The sequence below is a fragment of the Myotis brandtii genome, unplaced genomic scaffold (assembly GCF_000412655.1).
Source record: "Myotis brandtii unplaced genomic scaffold, ASM41265v1 scaffold46, whole genome shotgun sequence".
Classification (NCBI taxonomy): Eukaryota; Metazoa; Chordata; class Mammalia; order Chiroptera; family Vespertilionidae; genus Myotis; species Myotis brandtii.
The window spans coordinates 1,913,193-1,936,050 of NW_005367587.1; the positions used below are offsets into that span (position 1 = coordinate 1,913,193).

Genomic DNA, 22,858 nt, shown 5'->3' on the forward strand with positions numbered 1-22,858 from the left:
ATCCAAGTAGAATGTGCTCTGGTGGTTTAATTTAATCCAGGGGAAAGGTGTATGATACCCAGAGGTTCACACTTAAAATTATCCTCCATAGGTATTTTTCCCATGTGAGGATATAAAATGGGTCTGAGAGGAAATGAGCTTGATCTACCAAATAAGTACCTCATTTACTGTTCTTATATATTATAAATAAATGACAAGTTGCATCCATTAACAATGAGGATGGGTACTGAGTAACATTTTTCTCAAGAAAGTAGAAGCCTCTAGTAAGAATAGCTGCTTAAATAAAAGACTGTTCCATAGATTGGTTCAAACTTCACTTCATACATTAATTTGAGAGCTAACATAAAATAGAGGCCAATATTCTCACACTACAAAATACAGAGTGTTTTTTTTTTGGTTTGTTTGTTTGTTTTTTAAGATGCTATAACCAAATACTATCCTGGCCTTTTAAAATATCTCAGGATAGCTTTCCTTGTATGTCTAGCTTTGCACAACAACATTTTTATGGTGTTCATTCCAAAATAAAAATTGTTTTAAATTAATCTTTAGATAATTTTTATAAAGAAACTTTAAGAGAATATCAGATATAAGTCAGTTAATAGTTGGGAGCTATCTACTAAAAGAAATGACATTTCATAAGACTAATTGATCCCTACCTTTATAGAAAGAAGTATGTAAATGTAATCCATACAACACATTTGCCCCAAGACACTCAAACACCAAACTGGGATACATTTTAAACATAATATGAAGTAATTTAAGACATTTAATGCTTCTATATTTGTTGCCTTGGGGGAGTGTTCTATTGAAAATAAAATAAAATATATACATTTGTACCATGGTTGAAGACTTTATAGAGATGGACCCATACCAGGGAGGACCCTAAATAACTTCTATGTCACAATTCTATTAGTGTCATAATAATAAGGTACATGCTTGCCTTTCAGATCCACTGGAATCTCAGAAATGTGGGGCTCTCTTAAATAGTGTGTGGCATTTTGGAGACTGGAGGGTTGCTTACCAGTTGGTGTAAGGTGTCTCCAGGTGATAACAGGTTCAGGACGGCCATTGGCCATGCAGACCAGGGTCACATTGCTGCCCTCATTCACAGTGACATCCGAGGAGATGTTGGAGATCTTTGGTGGAACTGTAAAGACAAAAGCAAATGGAATGTGTAACTATGTCAGTAAAAGCAGGTTTGCAGCATTGGTCCTTGCAACTGGAAGTGGCAAATATGAGCTAAGTACTCTTATAACTTTAGGCCTCGAAATTTGGGGGTTAGGAAGCCAGGGTGTTTTAGGACCTCCTAGAGACTTAATGAGCAAATAAGAAGCATGAGTCTTACTATAAGGTGAGATTCTTTCCACTATGGCCAAGTGCTATAGGAAGTACAATGAAAATGACTCAGCTTTTTTCTGATTAGAATTACTTTTTTGGCTATTAGAGATTGTGGACATTTATACATATTAAGAATAAATTTTCTTATTACTGTTACTTACATTTTCTATCTATAAAAAGGAATATAATCTAATCTCTTGAAATGTCAGGAAAAAAGGTGTTATTTAGTATAAGATTTCATAGTTGTGTTATTAAGATACAGTGGGGCCTTGACTTACGAGTGTCCCGACTAACGAGTTTTTCGAAATACGAGCCGTCTCTTGGCCGATTTTTTGCTTTGAGTTGCGAGCTAAAATTCAGGTTATGAGCCAGCTTCAGATCCTCCCCCACTATTTGGCGCAGCGAACGTCACAGTGAACGCCACATCAGCCCAGCATCACGTGTCTCACTCGTTCACTTTTTGATTTGACATACGAGTAATTTGAGTTACGAGCTCTGTCAGGGAACGAATTAAACTCGTAAGTCAAGGCTCCACTGTATAGTAAAACCTGGATACTTATAATCTAGCCCCATAAGGAAACAACTGGCTACAATAGAAAGTCTCTAAATAGCATCTTGGTGGGTGCCTGCCGGATAATTAAAATTGAATTAATAAGGCCTATGTCACAGATAGGTAGATATTACCAAAAAAAAAATACTATTACTCCTAAAAACTATCATCACCACTACTACTAACAATTTAATAACAGCTAACTTGCATTACTTACTATACATAGAATTTTATTTATAGGTGAGAAAGTGAGGTATAGAGGGGGCTAGGTGAGAAGCAGAAAACTGATTTGACTCTAGGCAGACTCCAGGGCCCACACTTTTAAGCACTACTTGAATGAAACTTCATCTTCACAATCCAGGCTACCAGATGGCAGCAAATGACGACAATTACTTTTTGGTGATGTGAGAAATGAGTCCCCAAGGGCTAGTGGTACTGCCGTCTGACTCCTTCATTAGTGTTCAGGGCAGCCACGTTAGATCTCACATTGGTAGGCTGGAGTGGAAAGTGAATTACTCCCAAATTTCTTCACAGAGGTTATACACTGATTACAAATAGCAGAGTTTATGGTTTGACTGTGATTTTCCTTTTTTTACTCTTAGTGGCTTATGCTGTCCCTGAGAAAGTATGTGTTGAGAACAGCAGGGAGGAGTTCAAGAATGTTACTTTTTCTCTCTTTTCCTGTCTATTAGGAACTCTGTGTGGTGACAAATAAAACAGGAACACTTTCTGCTTGTAGAGGCAGCTGCCTGGAAAACATATAATCCCCACAGATTCCTGTGAGGAGACGCTGATGGGACTTGGGCAACTGACCAGATCAGAGTGTCACAAGGAGGAACTGGGTAGAGAGCTCTCATCGTAACACTCCTCACACAGTGACATCCTATATGGCTTCTGGGTAGAAACCAGTTTTTCCAAACCAAACCCAATGACAGAAATAGAATGTAGTTGATTCTCATTATTTAGTAATTTCTGTTTATAACTTTCCAGTTCCCCTTTTATCTATTGGGGTTAGGGGATGTTTTCTTAGATTCATATGTTGACTTGCAATATATTCTTCCACACTTTTATAATGAGGACCTGAAAGGTTATATGCTTTTTATAGAAAAGAACAGAATAGGACACAAGAGAGGAATAATGGCTTGTTGAGGGTGATCCCATCGAGAACTATGGCTGGGCTTAGAATTCATAGCTCCTGAATGTCCAACTGTTCTGCCAATTAATATTGGAATTTTCTAATTCCCAACTGAGTAAGCCAGGTTTCAGAACCTCTCCAAAAGCAAACAAACAAACAAAAAACACCAATAAAATATAAAGCTATGATAGAACAGAACTTTATCATTCTAGGTGCCTTTCTCAATAATAGGAATCTATACAGTAATTACAAGTGCTCATATCAGTCAGGTTGTAGCCAATTTTGAATTACAAGGGACACAGCATAGAGGAAATAAAACTGTGTTCTGATATTTTAAAAAGTGGAGTTGAGGAGGGGGAGGCTATATATCCCTAATATAAAAACACTCAAATTTATAAAACAGAAAAAATCTTCAGTGATCAAGCTCTCACAGAGTTAATGCCTATGATGCAATTTACTTACATTACCTCTCTTTTATAAGAGGAATATATACCAATAACTTTAATTTTACATGGTATGCAAGTTGAGATATGCTCAATGGTACATAGACAAGTAGTAACAAAATCAGGAATAAAATCTATAACAACTGACTGCAGGGCTATGTTTTGGCCACCAAACTATATTATTTCTTTTAGTTAAGGACAATATACTCAAGTCCTGGATCTCAGATACTGAAGGTACAAAAAGTGATTGTGTTGAATAGTTAGAAATATAATCATGTTGACATTGTATCACATCTTCCACGGGGTCACTATCAATGGGTTTCACTCCATTATTTATCTTCCTACTTTACTGTACTTTGTACCAGCTTCTTCCCATAATATTTATAATCGATGTAGTTCTTTTTCTCTAGAAAAAGTCCCTCTGCAAATCCCATGTTGCCCTCCTACCAACTTTCGACCTCTCTCTTTCTCCAAGTTTCTTGAAGGAATTGTTCTATACAACATCTTCATCTCCTGTTTATTTCCAATCTTCAGAGCAATCTGGATTCCCTCACTGACCTCCAAAGAAACTGCTTTCAGGAAGCTCACCAATTTGTTCAAACCATATTGTTTCTAGGTCCAGTAAACAATATCTGTCACTATCCTATTTTTCTCTAAAGTATATTACTTTGTTGACCACAACCTCTTTCTTCCATTCTTTACTTTTCTTAGTTTCTAGGTCACCAAACTCAGCTGCTTTTCCACTTAGCCCTCTGGCTAGTCCTGCCAGTTTAACTCTGAGGCTTATCTTGTCCTGTTCCTTAAATATCTATATTCCTGAGGGTTTGTTCACTGTCTTCTTTCTTGCTATCATTCACTGTGAGTGATCTCATCTACTCTCTAGCTTCAGAAGTGTAAGCCATGTTGTTGATGACTCCTAAATCAGTATTCGCAGCCCAGATTTTTCTCATGAACTTTATACCTAGTTTTCTCTTTGACTCTTCTGCATCTCCATATATGCCTCACAGATACCCAAGACTCAACATAGTGCTCATCATCTTCCTTCCCACTTGTTATCTTGTGTTTACTCTCTCATTAAATGGTGTCATCCTGCAAACAGTTGCCCAAGCAAAAAGAGAAGCTTCTCTCTCTTGACAGCTCTCTCTCCTTTACTGTCCCATGTAAAATGGACCCCCAGTTCTGTGACTAATGGATTTTCAGATTCATTCATTACTTTCTCTCCCTATTTCCACTAGCTTTTTCCAGCCATCAACATTTCTTCCCCGAATTTCTGCAAGAGCATTATAACTAGTTTCTTTGCCTATAGCCTTCGTCTCCTCAAGCTCACTGTCATTCATGTACCACACAACAATCAGAATTTTTTTCCTAAATTGAAAATGTGAGTATAGTATCCCCTGATTAATCTTATTGCCCCGAAGAGAAAATCCAAATTTCTTAATATATCTTAATAGGTCATTCACTATTGGCCCCTGCTTCTCTCTCCAGCCTTACTTCCTAATCACTTTGCAGTGCATCATCCAGTCAGATCAAACTTTGGTTCCTATACTATAATCATTTTCTTCCAGGCATGCAACATTCTTTTTTTTTTTTTCTACACGGAATATCCTTCTTTCAATTCTTCATGTGCTTAGCCCCTTTCCTCCTTCAGGTTTCAGCTTGTCAGTTTATTTGCTCACTTTTCCAGGAAGATTGTCCTATCATTCCCACCTCCTCCATCCCCTTCTGACTCCACATTGATTGAAGTACCCCTCCTGGTTCTCAACACTGTGCCCTGTTTTTTCTCCACCACCGTACTGAATCTTAATCGCTGGATTATTTACCTGTGCTTGTCACTAAACTGAAACAGGCAGACAGGAGGGCCTTTGTTTTCTTGACCACTGAATCTTACAGAGTACTTGGATCATGGTACAGTATGTGGGGGGAAAAAACACACACAAACAAACCAAAAACACTACACAACAACAACAACACACACAATAAAGTTTTCCTCCAAAATCTTTTCTGAGCTAAAGGAAGTCATCTCACTGAATTTTTGTCAGAAAAGAGAAAGCTTTTATTTTGAACCAATAAAACACTGACAGTTTTTATAAATATTTCTTTAGCTACCTTTTAGTTATGTATTTCACTATAAATGTATTTCGCTAACAATTAACCATGGGGCAGAGAAATGTTTGGATTTTAGGAACATACAAAGCAAGACAAACTTGGTGTCCAGTTTCCTCAATTACAGATTTTTCAGGGTTGTTGTTTTTTTTCCTATGAGGAGTCATACATAAACATTTTTAGTTAAATGGTTTCATAGTTCCTTTCTAGTTGCCTGAAGTAATTCATGGAGTTTACATTTACACCATCACTGATAATATAACACTAAAGTAGCAATTCAGAGTTTTATTCTATTACCTAGTAAAATCTTTACACAGACTCTGGGAAGTAAAAGGTATTGTTATTATTACTGCCATTTTATACATGTAGACACAGGGGGCAAAATGAGTAAAAATCACATAGCTAAGAAATGCCAAAGCCAGGACTACAACAGGTTTATAGATTTCCCAAACTTAACTGTAGGTAAAAATCTTGCAAAAGTGTTTCCAAATAGTATATTTTGCTTTATTTTAATGCTCAATAAGAATGACCACTTAGAAAATAGTGTTCAATATGCTAATCTTATTTGTACCAGCAAATATAAGTCATTTATCAAAATCACTGCAATACTGATTTATGTATGTTCAATTCTTAATTCTTGGGTTATCACAGAACTCTGTTTTTTGTTTGTTTGGTTTTGGCTGTTGTTTTTGTTTTAATTTCTGGAATATTGCCTAACACTTTTTATTCACAGGATACTAGTGTGACTGATCACTTTTTCCTAAATGTATTGCCATGGACCATTTACTTCATCTGTTACAGCCTATTCAGTTTCAGTAATCTCCTTAATTTGTTTGGATTAATAAGAGTTCCTTATGTCATAAGGAATTGACCTTCTGCTGTCATGGTATTTGCAATCTCCACAACGTATTCCTAATTCTTAACTTCACAATGATTTTTCTTTTGCAGAAGTTTTCTATTACTTTGTTAAACTTTTTTTTTATGATTTTTTCTATTGCTTTTGTGCATATTAGTTTCTTTCCTGACATAAGATCAGTTAAATATTTACATCTATTTCTTCTTTTCTTTTAATGGTTTGTTTCATTTTTTATACTGAACTCTTTAAACAATCTAGGATTTATTTATGGTGTGAGCTACAGCCAAGTTTTCCACTCCAATTATTTTTAGTCAATTTCCCCAATACCAAATGTGAAATATTATAAAATATATACATCATTTTGGTTTTCAGAAATACCCTATATAGTGCTACCAAATTGACCAGGGCAATATTTTTGGGAAACATGCAAAGGTAAACCTTACTTACCATGCAAATTAATTTTATCAAAATATTTAAAAGTATGTCACTAATATTTTGGACACCACATTATTAGTATGTATTGTCAGTTCCAAATTTAATTGTTTATTAGATGAACACCTCCTAAAATGTTGAGTAAAAGACATCATTTAGATATCCATCTTTCAGAACACTAGCAAAATTTATTATTCCAGGATATTCTCAGGTTTTCCCATTGTTAAAAACATTGTAAAATGAAAATGCCACACCTAATAGTTCAAATTCTGAACTAATAGGTGATATTCTTTCACCTACTGAAACACACACCTACTGTGTGAAATACACACCTATTGAAATACACATAAGTTATGTGTTAAAGAAATGCATGCTTTTTCTATTCAGTACAAGTGGAATGGCAGTTTCAAAAATAATGCTAACATCTAGGTGTACTTGGACACATAAATGAACCAGCATTAAGTAGGATTATGACATAATCTAGCTCTGCTACCCATGATTTTATTGTCCCTCCTCACTTTTTTGTTGTTGTAATATCCATACCCTCTATCTATACCAAATCTCCAGGATCTGTCCTGGCATTTGCAGACCCAGAGGTGCCTGTACCTCTTTTGATAGTTCTCTAGGTTTCAATCATTCCTTTTTCTCTTATATAAGACTAACATCTCTTATGCATGGCCAAAAGTGGAATTGAAGGCAAAGTCAGAGATATGAGTGGAATTTTTTACCTGCCCAAATCCACACCTTCTTCTGGTAAGACACCCTATTTTTCCTTTGTGGAAACCACCTCTCACCTACTGCCATTGGTTTGTTGGGACTGTCAATCAAGCGACCTGTTTTTCCTAGGCCAAGGATTGGGAGTATGACATAAACTGGACCATTCAACCTCTCCCTCCCTTGACCTTGCTTTTTATAAGGAATGGTTCAAGAGATCTTAACACTGATTCAACCCGTGCTAGACTGTATTAATAGCCCCAATTTCCCACTCTTCCCTGTATCCACATCCTTTGCCATGCCCATGCCTTCCTATAGTGGGTGGCACACAGTTTTCTACCCCTGTGCCATGTTATGGACAAGGATATCAGCATAGGGAATACAAGAAGGGTGTTGAAAAGAGTTGGCACAATTGAACTCACTTTATCTTGTGCCTCTGCCATCACCATGAGAAGAACATGCCCAACTGAGCCTGTTGGTTCCAGGAGAAAAAGGATGGAAGATGGCAAGTAGTATTGCCAGATAAAATACAGAGTAGCCAGTTAAATATGAATTTAAGATCAACAACAAATGCTTTTCATTAGTACAAGTTCCAAATATTGCATCATGGGGTATACTTATACTAAAATATTTGTTATCTAAAATTCACTTTTAACTGGCATCCTATTCTTCATTCGACATATCTGACAACCCCAGCAACAGTCACCTGCAGTGAAGTCCAGCCTGGCTCTGCTGACCTGCATGTTTGTGAGGAATAAAGAATAACTATTGTTTATGCCTCTTACTTTTGGAGTGGTTTCTTCAGCAGCAATGGTTAGCTAATATGGATCATAAAAGAGCAGCAATAAAAGAACCATTAGTTTTCACTAGTGTCTGCAACCTGCATTCATAGAGATGCATGACTTCCGGGCTTTCCAAGGCAAGATTTTTCTGCTTTTCTTTGGATTCTGTGAGCTACTCCATATTCTTCCAATCAGCTATTCCATGTTATTCCCTTTATACATCAAAATACCCAATATCTGTTGTTTAAACCAAGGAATCCTAATTGTTGCAAATTGGAAAGCACTCATAAGGGAAAAACTTGAAAAGGGGCCTTTCATAGAGGTAATTTTTTTCATCTCTCCTTACTTAACTCCTGTAGCTGCTTTGGGTTTTCACAAAACCAACCTAGTTTTATGTTTAGCTTTGGTTCTTATCTGTTAGTACACATTGCTTTAAAAAATAATCGTAGTTTTGCAGACTGTCTAATTCTAGCTGTGATTGTTTTAATGCCTTCATCCTTGGCTCCTAACTAACCAGCCTACAGAAGAAAAATATTAGCTCCAGAGTAGGGGAGAAAAGGAGTCAGCTGGCTTTTTTCCCTACCGTTAAATAATTAGCTGTTATTACTTGCATTTACTTCAAAATGCCATTCCCAATGGTATAAATTAGCAACGAATTGGCCTTCCTTGTTCATTTAAAGTTGGGACAAGGCAAATATATTCCTTTGTGTATGTTGATGGTGGGGTTGTTCAAAGCACAACACTATCAACTTCCTAATCGCTAACCTTTCTTTGGTCTGGGTAGAGAAGCTACATGTTGCATATGTAGTAGACTGTACGGAACAGTATGGTGAGTCTATATAAGAGTTGGGTTCAGAAATCTACAGGGTGTTTCTTGAGCAGCACTTGGCTTTAATAAGCATGATCCAAGAATTCAACAATAAGAATAAAAAAAATATACTGTAACACATAAATGCTATCTTGTGAAACATCAAACATCCATCCAGCCTGGCATTTTGCTTTTGAAAATGCCACGGAAACATGTTGTGCTGTATTTTGCGGTAGTTTCCCCAGTGAGTGACAGGATTAGAAAATGTAACACAGTGTGCTAGATTGAGAGCCAGGGGCTTTGATCCCACCCTACCACTAGCTCACAAGGGAACCACATATTCTCTAATATTTGCTTTTGAACCCACACCATCAGACACTTTGAAGCTGCTTAGCAAATTTTGAGTGAATAAATGAATAAATTAATAACAAATTATTTCAATATCTTTGAGTCTTAATTTCCTCATCTGTTAATTGGAAATAATGTGCAAAGTTGATTCTTAGGCAATATTACAGGATTATTATTTGGGCCAAGTAAGGTAATACATGTGAACTTATTCTGTAAACTATAAATTCTACAAGTGTATTATTTATTACATGCTAAAAACAGTGTTGGCTTAACCCCTCCTAGAATAACATGATAAAATAGTTCAAGCATTTCTATGGCCAATGGCATTCTAGTTATATTTTTAAGGACTTTGTTATTGCCAAAAAGTGTAGGTAATTATTATAATTCATAATTAATCCTTAACAGTGGCATTAACAATAAATCATCCCAAAGTTATATACTGAGTTCTTATCTGCTAATAGGCAGAGCTATGCCAATATGTTCAGCCCTTTAGTCAATGTCTAGACATTTTATACCTATAATAAAAGTGACACAAAGATGTGTGCATATAACGATAAGTTTCATCAAAAAAATTTAGAAGCTTAACTCTTGGGATCCCAAGAAAAAGCTCTCCAAATGAAATTCTGTCACCATTACATAATGTGAAATGTAAGTCTCAGTCAAAGGAGGTCCCTTTTAGTTGTTTTTCTTATAGATAACAGATGTTTCCAGGTGTTTTGTGTCTATAATTTGAATCTCTGAAGCCTTAGATATTGCAGTAGAAGGACACAACCAGCAGTGATGATTTCTTTTCCACTAGTACTAGTTTCCACTCCTATTAGGATCCTTTTACAAAGCAAGAACCACCTGCCTCTGAAGTAGGTATTTGGAAAGGAGTACTCTGCAGGAACATGATTCCCTACAGACACACATTTTATGGGTGAGTAGGGAAAATATGGAAACTATAGATCCTTTAAGTGTCAGATGAAACTGAGGGTGGGAGAAACTCATTATAAGTACCAGTTACTCAATTTCTCTGTCAGGAGTGGTTAGAGATGCTGCATTTATGCATGCATTAAATGATGAAAAAAAGTAATGCAAGGAAAGAGGAATAATATGTTAACAATTTAGAGGAAAAGATAAAATGCATGTATGAAGCAAAGCAATGCCATGTGAGTGGTAATGTCAGAGAAATTAGAGCGATGGAGCTCATGAAAATGATATGTTAAAACAATGTGCAGTTAAGAAAAAGCCGTCTTCTTTTACTCAACAGGATCAGTTTGTAAACGGTACATGTAACTAAGGTAGCGCCTGAAGCCTCAATCACCATAGTCCTCTGAGAGGTAGCTGACATTTTACTGCATTGTCCAAAGGGATTAGATGGGTAAGACATACTCTTCTTAGCCTTTGAGCCCTACATTATCATATTCCCAAGTTGTCATGAGTTCCTAGCACTGTCCTAGGACATCATATTTACACCAAAACTAACCCTAGAGATGCATCCAGACAGTAGCCACCATCAAAAGGGAAAGTTAATTTGGGTCAGACTAAATAACTCAAGTGCAGTAGCCATAGGACAAAAGGGCTATGAGCTCATTTATACACCACCCAGTGGTGGATGCATACATGTGGTGATATACTAGTAGGTGTGGCACGAATACCTGCATCTGGTTGAGTCCCGTGAACTATCTACAAAGAAAGTATTTTAAATTAGAATTTTACTTTATTTGTTAAATGTTCAAAATTACCCTGGAATCCAAGTGCATGGACTGGTTTAGAAAAGGGACAAGTTATTCAGACATTTGCATTCATGACCAGCTAAAAGCGTCCATTATTGCTGCTTCAGCAATAAGTCTACTCTGCGGGAAATCAAATGGCTGTTCCCATGCACGGGTCATTGCTTTGCTAAATAAGAGCAAATGGAACTATCCTGACTCTGCTCACTGAGGCTGCAGTTACTCAGCAAGTCAGCAGCTTCTCCAGAATCTCATATTCCCAGACCCTTATTCCAGCTGCTTGGATATTTATTTTTGCTAATCTGGGAGAGCATCCAGAAGCTGACCTAATCAATAGGTGAAAGGAATGAATCTGCTATCTTCCCTTTTCCTAGGCAAAATAGCTTCCTCATTTATGGTCCTCACAGAATAGCCTTTAGATACAGTGTAAGCAGAGCAGATGGTTTTATTATTTGGCAGAAATGGGGGTATGGAGCAGAGGGAGGCTCAAAATTATCAGGCTACCTAGGGTAGGTGGCAAAGAGCACCTGGGTGAATTCCAAAGTCTGAGAAGTGGCACCCTGAGAGTTTATCAGAGAAAAGATGAGTGTATCTTTTCCTCTTTGTACTGAAAAAGACACTTTTCCATGTTATAGACAATTGTTTGGTATAATTCTCAGAACAGATGAAAACTTAGGCTATGTTGCTGGCATCGACTAAAACCCCACTCCTATTCCATGAACAGCCTGTAGATTTAGCCCCAAACCAGGACATATTCTTAAAATGCTTTATGGGCAACCAAGGTATTTTTTTTTCTGTGTTCCATTAGCTTTCTTAAAAAAATAATTAAATGTGGGTTAAACATTGCTTGTACCCCCTTAATGAATTATTTAGCTACTAGAGGTCCGATGCACAAAATTCATGCAAGGGGCTCAGCCCTCGCAGCCCCGGCTTTGTCCAGAAGGTCATCCAGAAGGACGTCTGGAAGGTCATTTGGCTGTTGTCTAGTCTATAATAATAAAAGCATATTACGCTTTTATTATTATAGACTAGAGGCCCAGTGTACGAGTTCATGCACTGTGGGGTCCCTCCGCCTGGCTGGCAATCAAGGCCTAACCTGGGGGCTGGCCAGCCAGGGGGAGGAACTGTGGGAGGTTGGCCTGCCGCCCCCCCCCCCCAATCAGGGCCCAGGGCAGGGGCTGCGGGAGGTTGGCTGTGGGAGTGCACTGACCACTAGGGGGCAGCTCCTGCATTGAGCGCCTACCCCCTGGTGGTCAGTGTGCATCATAGCATCCGGTTGATCAGTCATTTGGTCGTTCTTGTCATTAGGTCGTAATGGTCACTTAGGTATATATATATATATAGAAAATCTTATAAACAACTCCCTATATCAAAAGCAGAGAAGATTTTAAATCAGAGGAAAGAGGGGCTGTAAGTGAGTAGAAAATAGAAGTATAAAGGTTTCAGAAATCAATCTGTTGTCTATTATGCTTAAAAATAATACAAACTGACCACATTTGCTGAGCACTTATAACAAGAACAGGCTCTGTGCTAGGCATAGTTACAGGTTAGGTGGGGATAAAACAATGACAATTATGACCTAGATCAGCCAGTTTTTATTCTTTCAGCACAAGTGCCAGTAAGAGGTTATCATGAATATAATAAGAATACTTATTCTAACATTTTCAAAATGGCTTACTGCTCATCTCATTTCTTCATTGCATTTTTGGAATCAGAAATATGTACAGATAACTAAGGTGCTTGTAAGAATTCCTTAAACTTAATGATTTCATGCCCACATTACTAGCCTAAATTTGATTTCTTTTTTTTAGTTGCTGAAGGCATATAGTGTTCTTTACATGTAGAGAAGGAGGTAGATTCTAATAGAAACCAACCAGGGTGAACTAAAGCATGCCTAGAATACAATGAAAATAATAAAAGTTGTTTCCTGTCATTGCTCAAGGGCCCAGAAGATAGAATATTCAGACAAAGAATAGGATCGACAGGAGGTTTTTAGAATTTCTCTTTTGCATTGCCCCCATTCAAAGCTTACCCATGACCATTACAAACAGAATGTGGAACATTCACATTATTTCTCTCTAAACAAATAGAGTCACCATTGTGAATTAATTAATACATTTGTGCAAATTATAATTTTTCAAAAATTATATACAATAGAGCACACAGTAATTTTTGCAAGTATTAAATGTCACAGAAGAATAGAATACTTTCTGCAATTTTAAGTAGGTTTGAAATTTCCAGAGAGGTAAATAGGTGGGCAGCATGTGTGTGGGGGGTTGGGGGGATAGAGAAGGGAAAGCATAAAAAAACAAAAGCTAGAGTTGATAAATATGGGTTATATCTCCATTTTATTTTTGCTTGACCTCTGTTGGAGGGGCAAATGAATATTATATAACTAGAGGCCTGATGCACAAATTTGTGCACCAGTGGGGTCCCTCAGTCTGGTCTGCGGGATCGGGCCAAAACTGGCTCTCTGACATCCCCCTAGGGGTCCCAGATTGCGAGGGTGCAGGCCAGGCTGAGGGATCCCACTGGTGCACAATCAGGGCAGAGGAGGGACACAGGAGGTTGGCCAGCCGGGGAGGGACCACGGGAGGGCTCCAGGGTGTGTCTGGCCTGTCTTGCTCAGTCTGGATCAGCCGGACCCCAGCAGCAAGCTAACCTACTGGTTGGAGTGCCTGCTCCCTGGTGGTCAGTGCACATCATAGCAAGCAATTGAGCAGCCTTAACATATCATTAGCATATTATGCTTTGATTGGTTGAATGGCCGACTGGACAACTGAACACTTAGCATATTAGGCTTTTATTATATAGGATGAAAGAAGACACAAGCAATTAGAAAATGAGAAATAAGAAAAATAATAAAGATAATTAGTAATATTGTAGGTAGTATAACATTATACAATTTACAAAACACTGTTATATTCCCTGTTTTATTTAATCCATACCCTATTCTTGTGTGATGGCTTGGACAAGTATTATTACCACCATCTCCCATCAATGGTTGCTTGGATAACCAAAGCACAATAATGAGGTAACAAACCTGGAAAGTGACTAGCTCTTCTCGTTGTGTCAAAAAGATCCAGGAAGGCCTTGCTACTTCACAGACTAGATTATCTACCACTAAGATGTGAGATGCTACCTTGTTGGTCGAATTGAATGGCTACCAAGATAATCAGGGTGCAATGAGAGATATGAAAGTGTAGGTGGGTAGTTGTACTGAGTACAATGATGGAAATACCACTGATTATGTAGAAGCTCTAGAAATTTCATTTACTGAAGTTTTTTCTCTGCTTTATTCAGTTCAATTAATATTGTATGGCTAAGTGTTTGGCTTTCTGGTTTTGAAGGAATTTTTAAATAATGTTGATAATATTTACGTCTGTAACTTGAAAATCTTGAATAATTTTACAGTGGAAACTAGAGCCATCCTCACAGGCCTTATGTACTGCCTGTATCATGTTTTCTCTTCCTCAGTTTAGCCAACTCAAAATGAAATTTCTCTTCTCTCTCCCCTCTTTTTAAAACTGAAAAAGGGGGGCATGGTGATGGTGGTGAGAAGGAATGTTCCATTCTGCTTTCCTTGCTTCCACAAATGAAACTGGAATGAGGCAAGTCTCTCATTAATCTTGAGCTAAATGTGAAGTTAGACATGAAGGCATCTCGGTCCCACCTGTTTGTTCAGAGCCGTGGGCATGTTATGGAGAAAATGTCAAAGATTTCTCTTCTCTTGCTTCTGCACCCTGCCGTGATGTTTTATTCAAACCTCTATGTCCTTAGGAAACAAACACTGCCTATCAAAAACTCCCCCACCTGACTCCCTGTCTCACACATAAACATGCACAACACCTGTGTTTAGGAGAGCTGATCAAGTCTCAGAGAAGGCAGTCTCCTGGTAACATGCTGTGAGGCCAGAGCACTCGGGCGAATGATTTCTGAGGCAGCATGACCCTCTGTGACTGTGTCTCCATCTCACAGTGCTTATGTTTATACAGCATGATGTGTCCACTGACCCAGCCTTCCAACAAGGGATGGTTTTAAGTACCAGTGGAACTCTGGGATCATATCGAGAAAATCAAATGGCATGGCATTCACAGGGGTCTCCTACCATCGGAAAACACATATATAATTACATATTGTTTTTGTGACTAATCACTATGCTTTAATTATGTTCAATTTGTAACAATGAAATTGGGGGTGACCACAACATGAGGAACTGTATTAAAGGGTCACGGCTTTAGGAAGGTTGAGAACCACTGCACTAGAGGAACAGGCAGGATTTGTGCTGGGCTCTGAATCAGCTTTGTATTTGGTAATTACTGCTCTGTTAGCCAGCAGGGTAGTAGCTTGTCCATGGGGCCTAGGCCAGAAGACTATGGCTATGCATTTGAGATTCTATATGGAAAATATGAGCATTAGAGAAGGAAAACAAGAATCTCCCATCATTTCTGTCTATCCTATGTCCTTTGCAAGTACACAGGTAGGTTACGGAGCAGAAATGGGGAAGAGGTGGTCATGAAATTGGACGCACTTTGGCCAGTTAGTCCTCTCATCTACCAGCATTCAACTGACTGAAAGCAGTTGATGTGATGGCTGCTTTGTTTCAAATGAGTTGCAGACCACACAAGACAGAGACGCGCACTGTAACAGTGAGAGGATTCGTGTGTTTTTATCGGTTCCAAAGAGCTCCAGATGGACTGAGAAACAGGCCTGTTGGCCACCAGAAGTATTCTTGACTCTCAGCCCAATCTCTCCATTTCAATCCACTGGGAAAGGGTTAGCATGCCTTTTGTCAATGACTCCATCCACCTCCCTCTGGCCTTGGACAAGTCTCTTTAACTTATCTGGAAAATGACCTGCCCTGAGAGACAAGCCATTGAGGATCTTTGATTTCCATGAGTCACACCAGCAGGAAAGCACAGTGCCCAGCCTGCTGTGGCTTCTCATTAACTGCATGTTAAGGGAGTGAAAAAATAACTTAATTGAATCTTCAATACCATGTGTAAAATTACATGGAAACAATGAATACTCAGGGCCACTTGTGATTACTTTGCTCTCTTAGCCTTTGCTAAATACTTTCTTCCATTAATTATACAGCCATTGCATATCTCTTGATGGTAAAATAGCCCGAGGGGCTCCAAACTGCAAATTTTTAGCTATTTGTCTTCCCTCTAATGATCAGAGACTGTATGAGAGAAGGTAACACCAGCCTCTTTCCATGTCTTTTAGATTATATATATATGCCCAGAGTAGCTAAGTTTTAAGTTTAAAAGAAAAATTTCTCCAATGTATATATTTCCCAAAGAAATAGAAAAGAATGTAAAACACCAGGAAGCTCCACAATGCATTAGGTTTTGCCTTATGCTGGCCCCTCCAATAGCTTTGGGAGTCAGATCAGGTTTCAGCTATAAGCCAGCTGGTGCCATTCATTTAAAGGAAAACAGCTATACAAGTGAGCAAGATTCTGATCACTAAATCTAATTACAAAGTGGAGTAAATTATTATAAATGTTTTTAGAGGTGTCTTAAAACACTGTAAAAAAGAAAAATTATCAAGCAAACAGAAATCCACTATGCTGCTAGTTGATAGCATCATTTGGGATTAGGACATTCATGTGTGTAAATGTTATATGCTCTGGTTATGTCTGATACCTAAATCTAGCATCTGCACATTAAAACATTAAAAACTTTATCACATTTCTCTCTTATTCAATCAGATGCTAAACTGTTCCACTCAAAGTACACCTTCGTTTATAGGTCCTAATGGGAGTAGTAGGAACATTTCACTTACACTATAATGAAGGGAACTTCAAATCTCTTCAGTAAAACAAGAACGATTAGTCAATTAGTCAAGGAAAGGAAAAGGCAATAGGAAAATGAGAGACATTTTACATGGGGGTGTGTACTTCCCCATGCAGTGTTATCCTCTTCTTTTTAATATCCTTCATTAAAATATTTCAAATGCTGCACATTCCCCACATCACAATGAAAAGCCAAAGACAAACACATTCACATTTAATCCTTGGCTTCCAAACGAGCTGTCTGCCCAGACATTTCTTATATCAGCTGTGTCTGTATGCTGTCAGTGCACCATGGACCTCATCTCTAGTCTGTCTGCTTCTTCCAGGGATGGATGTGTGTGTCTGTGAGGGTCAAAGCTCTTTAGAACCCTATTCCCAATTCATTGTCTATGATGTCCTTTGGGGGGAAGGGGAGGCTGTTAGTACTCACCAGGGACTTAGGAGCTTCACTACATTCCCCAACCTCCTGTGGTTAGTTCGGGACCATGTTATAGAGCTCTGGCCAATAAAATGTTGAGGAAAGTGAGATACGCCATATCCAGGCCTGGCCCTTAATAAAAGGCCAGTATGTAACTCCAGCTCTTTCCTACTGTGTCACAGACACTATGGGGATATGTCATCCAGTTGGCCTAGCTACTATGTAGCAGGGGGCTGCCTGACCTGGATTGAACTTCATAAGCAAAAAAATAAGCCATGAGGGTTCCATAAGATCTACTGTGGCAGCTAACCTAATTACTCTGATCAAAACACATCGTTAAGAAGAGCAAACTATACAACTTTTATTTAGAAGTGTACCGACTTAAAGTTGGAAAATAGATACGATGTTCTCTCAAGTTCCTTCATCTTTCATAATTATGACCTTTGAATGAAAACCCTCTTTTCCTTCACTCAATAAAGCCTTGATTGGCCATTGCTCATGACTACACAATTAATCTTCTAGTCTACTCATCCATTTCTTTTCTATTTTCTGACCAATTGTAGTCTCCTGCCTGACTGGTCATCGCCCGTAAGAAGTGTAGGAACCTATCCGCTCTGTAGTATCGAAGCCACAGTGCACAGGCAGAAATGGATATCTCTGCCTAATGCTGTGCCTTGCTTTTGTCTGTGCCACCTATCTGCCCACCTACCTCAGATTATAAATCTCTGGTGTTAAGAACCTAGAAGAGCCTGCTTCTGGACCCCTGACCTCTATATATCCTATAAATTTGCCATTCTAAAGTTTGAATTTCACAATTCTCTGTAAGAGACATAGTGAGAAAACAATTTTTGTATAAAATCTAAGCAAAGATAGTGCAAAGGAATAGTATTTGAATTAGCAAAATGGCATCCTTGAGCACAAGAGTCACAACCTCTATTCACAACAACAGAAATAATGAAATAGTAGCATATATTTCTAGAAATTGCCTGAGAAAATATTGTACTAAAAATGATTATTTTGACCTCCAGAAACTAGAACCAAATTTCTCTCCATTTGCATATGCTTGCTAGTAAGTAGCACACTGCCTGGAACTACTTGAGTCCTGGGTTATATTTTTGGCTTTCCCTCTGTCTTGGTATCTTTTGTACCTGCAGGGTTTTGTTTTGTTTTTTTCTTCCGCCAGCTAGAGAAGGAGGACGATGCCTCAGGAGCGGTGTTATATAATCAGTGCAAGGACTCAGAGACCTCTGTATTAGCTTTCCTTACTAAATACAAAATCATACTTTATTGGAACAAGTAAGGTTTCTAACATGGGTTGAGTATGTCCTCAGCTTTCCCATAGTGAAATGATTCTATAGTTGGCAGTCTGCAGGCTTTATTACTACACAATTAGTTCTTCATAAGAAAACCATAAAAGAATTTCACTGAATGTATTTCTAATACAGAATGATTTTTATGGCCAGCCAGGGAGAATATCAGGATACTAGTGAGGGACACATACTAAATATGTGTGACTCTGAATAGAAAATAGGATCTGACCCACATAAGTAAACAGAGTTATCTAAGAGCAGCCCCACTCACTAAATACAAGACTTCAAGGAGACCTAGATTTTGAGCCCCACACTTCCTCTCACTCCCAGTAGGGCTCCTTCAGACCACAAAAATCTCTTTATACCTCAGTGTAGTCATCTCTAAATATAATAATTTTTTTTTAAATACCAATTTTTAAAATTCCACTATGGATACAAGGATTAACTAAATAATTTAGGGAAAATATATTGGGTATACATGCTGAAATACTTTAAGTAATATCTTTTCAGAAAGCAGTAAGAAAAAGATAAGATTAAGTCAGGATTGTATGCTAGCATGACTGACTTTTATGTGGGCTGCAGAATATGCCCCATGACTTTGTAATTATACTTGGCTTACCACATGTTATAAATACTAATTAGGGACTAAGAGATTAACCTTTGTAGTTTGTGTATATGTCAACAATAGCCTATATCAAAAGGTTCTATACAACCTCAATGTTATAAGCTTATTTATTAAGATGGCTTTAGAAGTCAGTCAAAAGGACTGCTCCTTAAGTGGTCCAATGCTTCCCTCTACTATGATTAATACGTTCCTGTGCCTATGAATGTAAGAGGTCAAAAGTCTAATGTCAAAGGCGTGAGTGTGATAACCTAAGTGCTGACCAAAGGAAAAACTCAGAAATGTCTGAAGACATACAAGGGTAGGACCATCTCTTTTAATATATATTTGTAGAGTATAATTTAGTGACTAGACACTTGGCTCTAAGGCCAGGTAAGATTCTAATACTGGTTCCTCAACTTACTAGCTGCTAAATCTCAGGAAAGTGTTTAGTCTTTCTTTGACTCAGTTTTCTCATCCTCAGAATGAGAAATGTACCCTATCTCATAGGATTTTTAAGTATAAAATGAGATAACTAATGCATGTGAAAAACTTAACCTGATACCTGGTATACAGTAAATGCTTATAATAAATGTTGTTTATTTCAGAATATGTTAATGCCACCTGATTGGAATGTTAGGGGTGGTAGATTAAAATATACATATTTTAAATACAGAGGGACTGACTGACTGACTGAATAAAGCACAGAAAAATTATCTGGAAATATCCTTTGGGAGCTAACACTGACCAGTAACTTCTATTTACTTTATTCTGTGATGTCTCTGAAGAGCAGGCTAAAGCATCTACATCTACATAATATCTATTTCTTCAACGGTGTGATACACTGAATGCTTTCTGTCTATTTCTAATGTCTTTGCTTTCAGAGGAGTCCAAGCTTAGCTACTCTTCTGAGATGTACACCACTTTTACTTGAAGGCAATTCATTTGGTAAGTTTAAAGTAAGATAGAAGTGAGAGTCAGAAAGTCAAGAGAGGGCACCAGAATAGAAATGTTGCCTAAATGCTTGTCATTTTCTCTATATCACAAATAAATGACTGAAATTTTTCCTTATATCAGGTAAGAGTTACAGTTGATTGGGAAACCACAATTGAATAATTTCCCTTTTATGCAATTAAAATACTACCCTTAAGGCAGCATTAGAATATTTTGCATAACATTTACTTGAGGTTTTTATGAGAGGGGAAAATCATTTGATGCAGTCCAAGTTCTTTCTTTCTTTCCTGCCAGGGTTTGAAATAGCCTATATTTAAATGTATAGAGGTGTCTTTGGAGAACCACAGGCATAGAGAATTGGAAGTCTATAACTGGAAGCATCTTTTGGGGTTGAGAAATGTAAGCTATTGTGTATGCTCAACAATACATGTCGAAATAATTAAATCTTTTGGAAATGATTGAACTGGATGTTTTCAAATAAGCAAATCTACATTTGTCATTCTGAATTCTTTTTATGGAAAGATGGTGTTTCTCCCTCCTGTTTAGGTAATTAAAAATAGTCATCTGAAGATCATTCATTATCAAACATAATTCTGCACACAGTAAAAAATGTTCTGGGGCTGAGACCTTGCTTGCAAAAAATGTCATCCCTCCAAGGAAGTCTTTCTGCAGAAGCTATTATTCCCTATTGGAATGGGAATAAAAGCATTGCTTCATACCTACACATGTCTTCACAGCACAGAGCGTCTTTCCCTTGGTGGCGAGGATCCAGTGCATGTATTTCATGTACATGCCATGCCCATCCTGAAAAGCTGGACACTTTCCAGTACCATTAGGGTTTGGAGGAAGAGCTGTTGCTCCTTAGAACTTTACTTTTCTTATGAATATTATTGTCTCAATTTATTTTAATGCAATGAGTGGGAGAGAAAGTGGGAATTAAATGCATACTCAGAAGCCTCTATCTAACAGTCCGGCTGTTTGGGGCATTACAAAAAGAGGCACAGGGAAACCTTTGAGAGTTTGGAGCCTGCTGCATGAGAGAGATAAAAGTAGAAACAGCAAATTGGCTGCAATACGAATGGCAGGTGCATTTGTTCACTGGAGGCAAGTTGGCAATTTAGTTTTCAATGACCAGCTTGTGTCTCTAAGGTTCACCTTTCAAAGTTCTCCCTTTTGCCCTCAACTTATAGTATTGCCAAAGCTCTGCCTCATCTCCAGTCCCTAGGCTCCAGGTAACAGACACTCTTCATCCTGATTCTTCTTTGGGAAAAAAAAAATGTCCTGATCTCTTCTCTGCTTAATGGGAGTGGAATTAAAAAGAAGAAAATGGAAAACTTGCACAGTGGAATAACACACCCAAAGAGAAAGTAAATGTGTGCTGTGTAGGGATGGTTTTGTCCTACCTGGTAAACACAAACTGAAGGGAGGAGGACTCTGGAAAAATACTGTGACTCTGACCTCACTCCAGCATTTCAACAGATAGCAGAGAAGTCAAAGCCTTTCTTTCTACTTCCAGGATGGGACTTAAGAGACACAGGTTAGAGGAGAAGAATTTAGAATAGAGAAGCTGATGAAAGCAATCTGTCTTCACTGAATAAAGATAAGAGGGAAATGACAATTTCCAACTCCCCACCTCAGGTAAGCAAGGAGAAATTACTGCTTTCTGGGTACAGCTCATCTGGACAAAAAAATCATTTCCTCGTTACATAAAAGCAATGAAATGCTGAAATGTACATGACACACATATTAACCCTTGTTTAGTTTTATACCCACCATTCCTATTATATTGGTTGGTTTTTCACCTCTATGTTGCCATCATGATTACATTTCTTTCTAATTCCTCTTTTGAACACCTTTGGTAGAAATGGATGAGATCACGCACAGCATGATCTTCATGAGAAGATCATTTTCATCTTCCATGAGAGAGAATGTCGTTTTAGAGAAGATTATGGAGTAAACTAGGTTACATGATTTTAAGGCCTATTCTGGTCAACAAGATGGCATATAGACCCTGGGCAACAATTAAAAGAAGAGCATATAGCAAATAACTGACTTCTGAATTAAACAGTTGTCTGGCAATGAATATCAATTTATTAAATATGGTTGTCCCAGGTTTAACAGAAAATCCATTAAACACTTCTGTCTCAAACCTGTCTCTCCACTCTGTGAAATAAAAGGCCTCTGAGTTTAGGCAAGAGAACAGGATTCCTATTCAACATTCAGTTCATTTGCAAATGAATGACAAAATAATGAGTGTCTCCCAGGGTGTGCTTTCTTCTGCCTCTTCCTATTGTGGAGGTTGAGGGACAAACTTTGATGTTTCACTTTTCAAATGGCCTTGATCATGCCATAGAGATATGTACCATAAAGAAGGAAGCAGGAGAAATGGCAGTAGAAGCTAATGCATGATACCAACAAAAAACAAAAAACTTCTTGACACTCTCAATAGATACTGCTCCTGAGATATCATTTTATTTTAAAACTAGAGGCTCCGGGCACAAAAAATTTTGCACTCCGGGGGGGGGGGGGGGGGCCCCCGCCCGGCCCGGGC

General features: G+C 38.0%; 1 protein-coding gene across 2 annotated transcripts in view; it reads right to left on the bottom strand.

Moving 5' to 3' along the window:
• LSAMP (limbic system-associated membrane protein) overlaps nucleotides 1-22,858 on the bottom strand; it is a 663,422-nt gene that overhangs the window by 243,815 nt on the left and 396,749 nt on the right. For both annotated transcript variants that reach the window (XM_005875321.2, XM_005875320.2), the window contains exon 3: nucleotides 1,022-1,147. In XM_005875321.2, coding sequence (XP_005875383.1) covers nucleotides 1,022-1,147 — 126 coding nt within the window. The remainder of the gene's footprint in view (nucleotides 1-1,021; nucleotides 1,148-22,858) is intronic.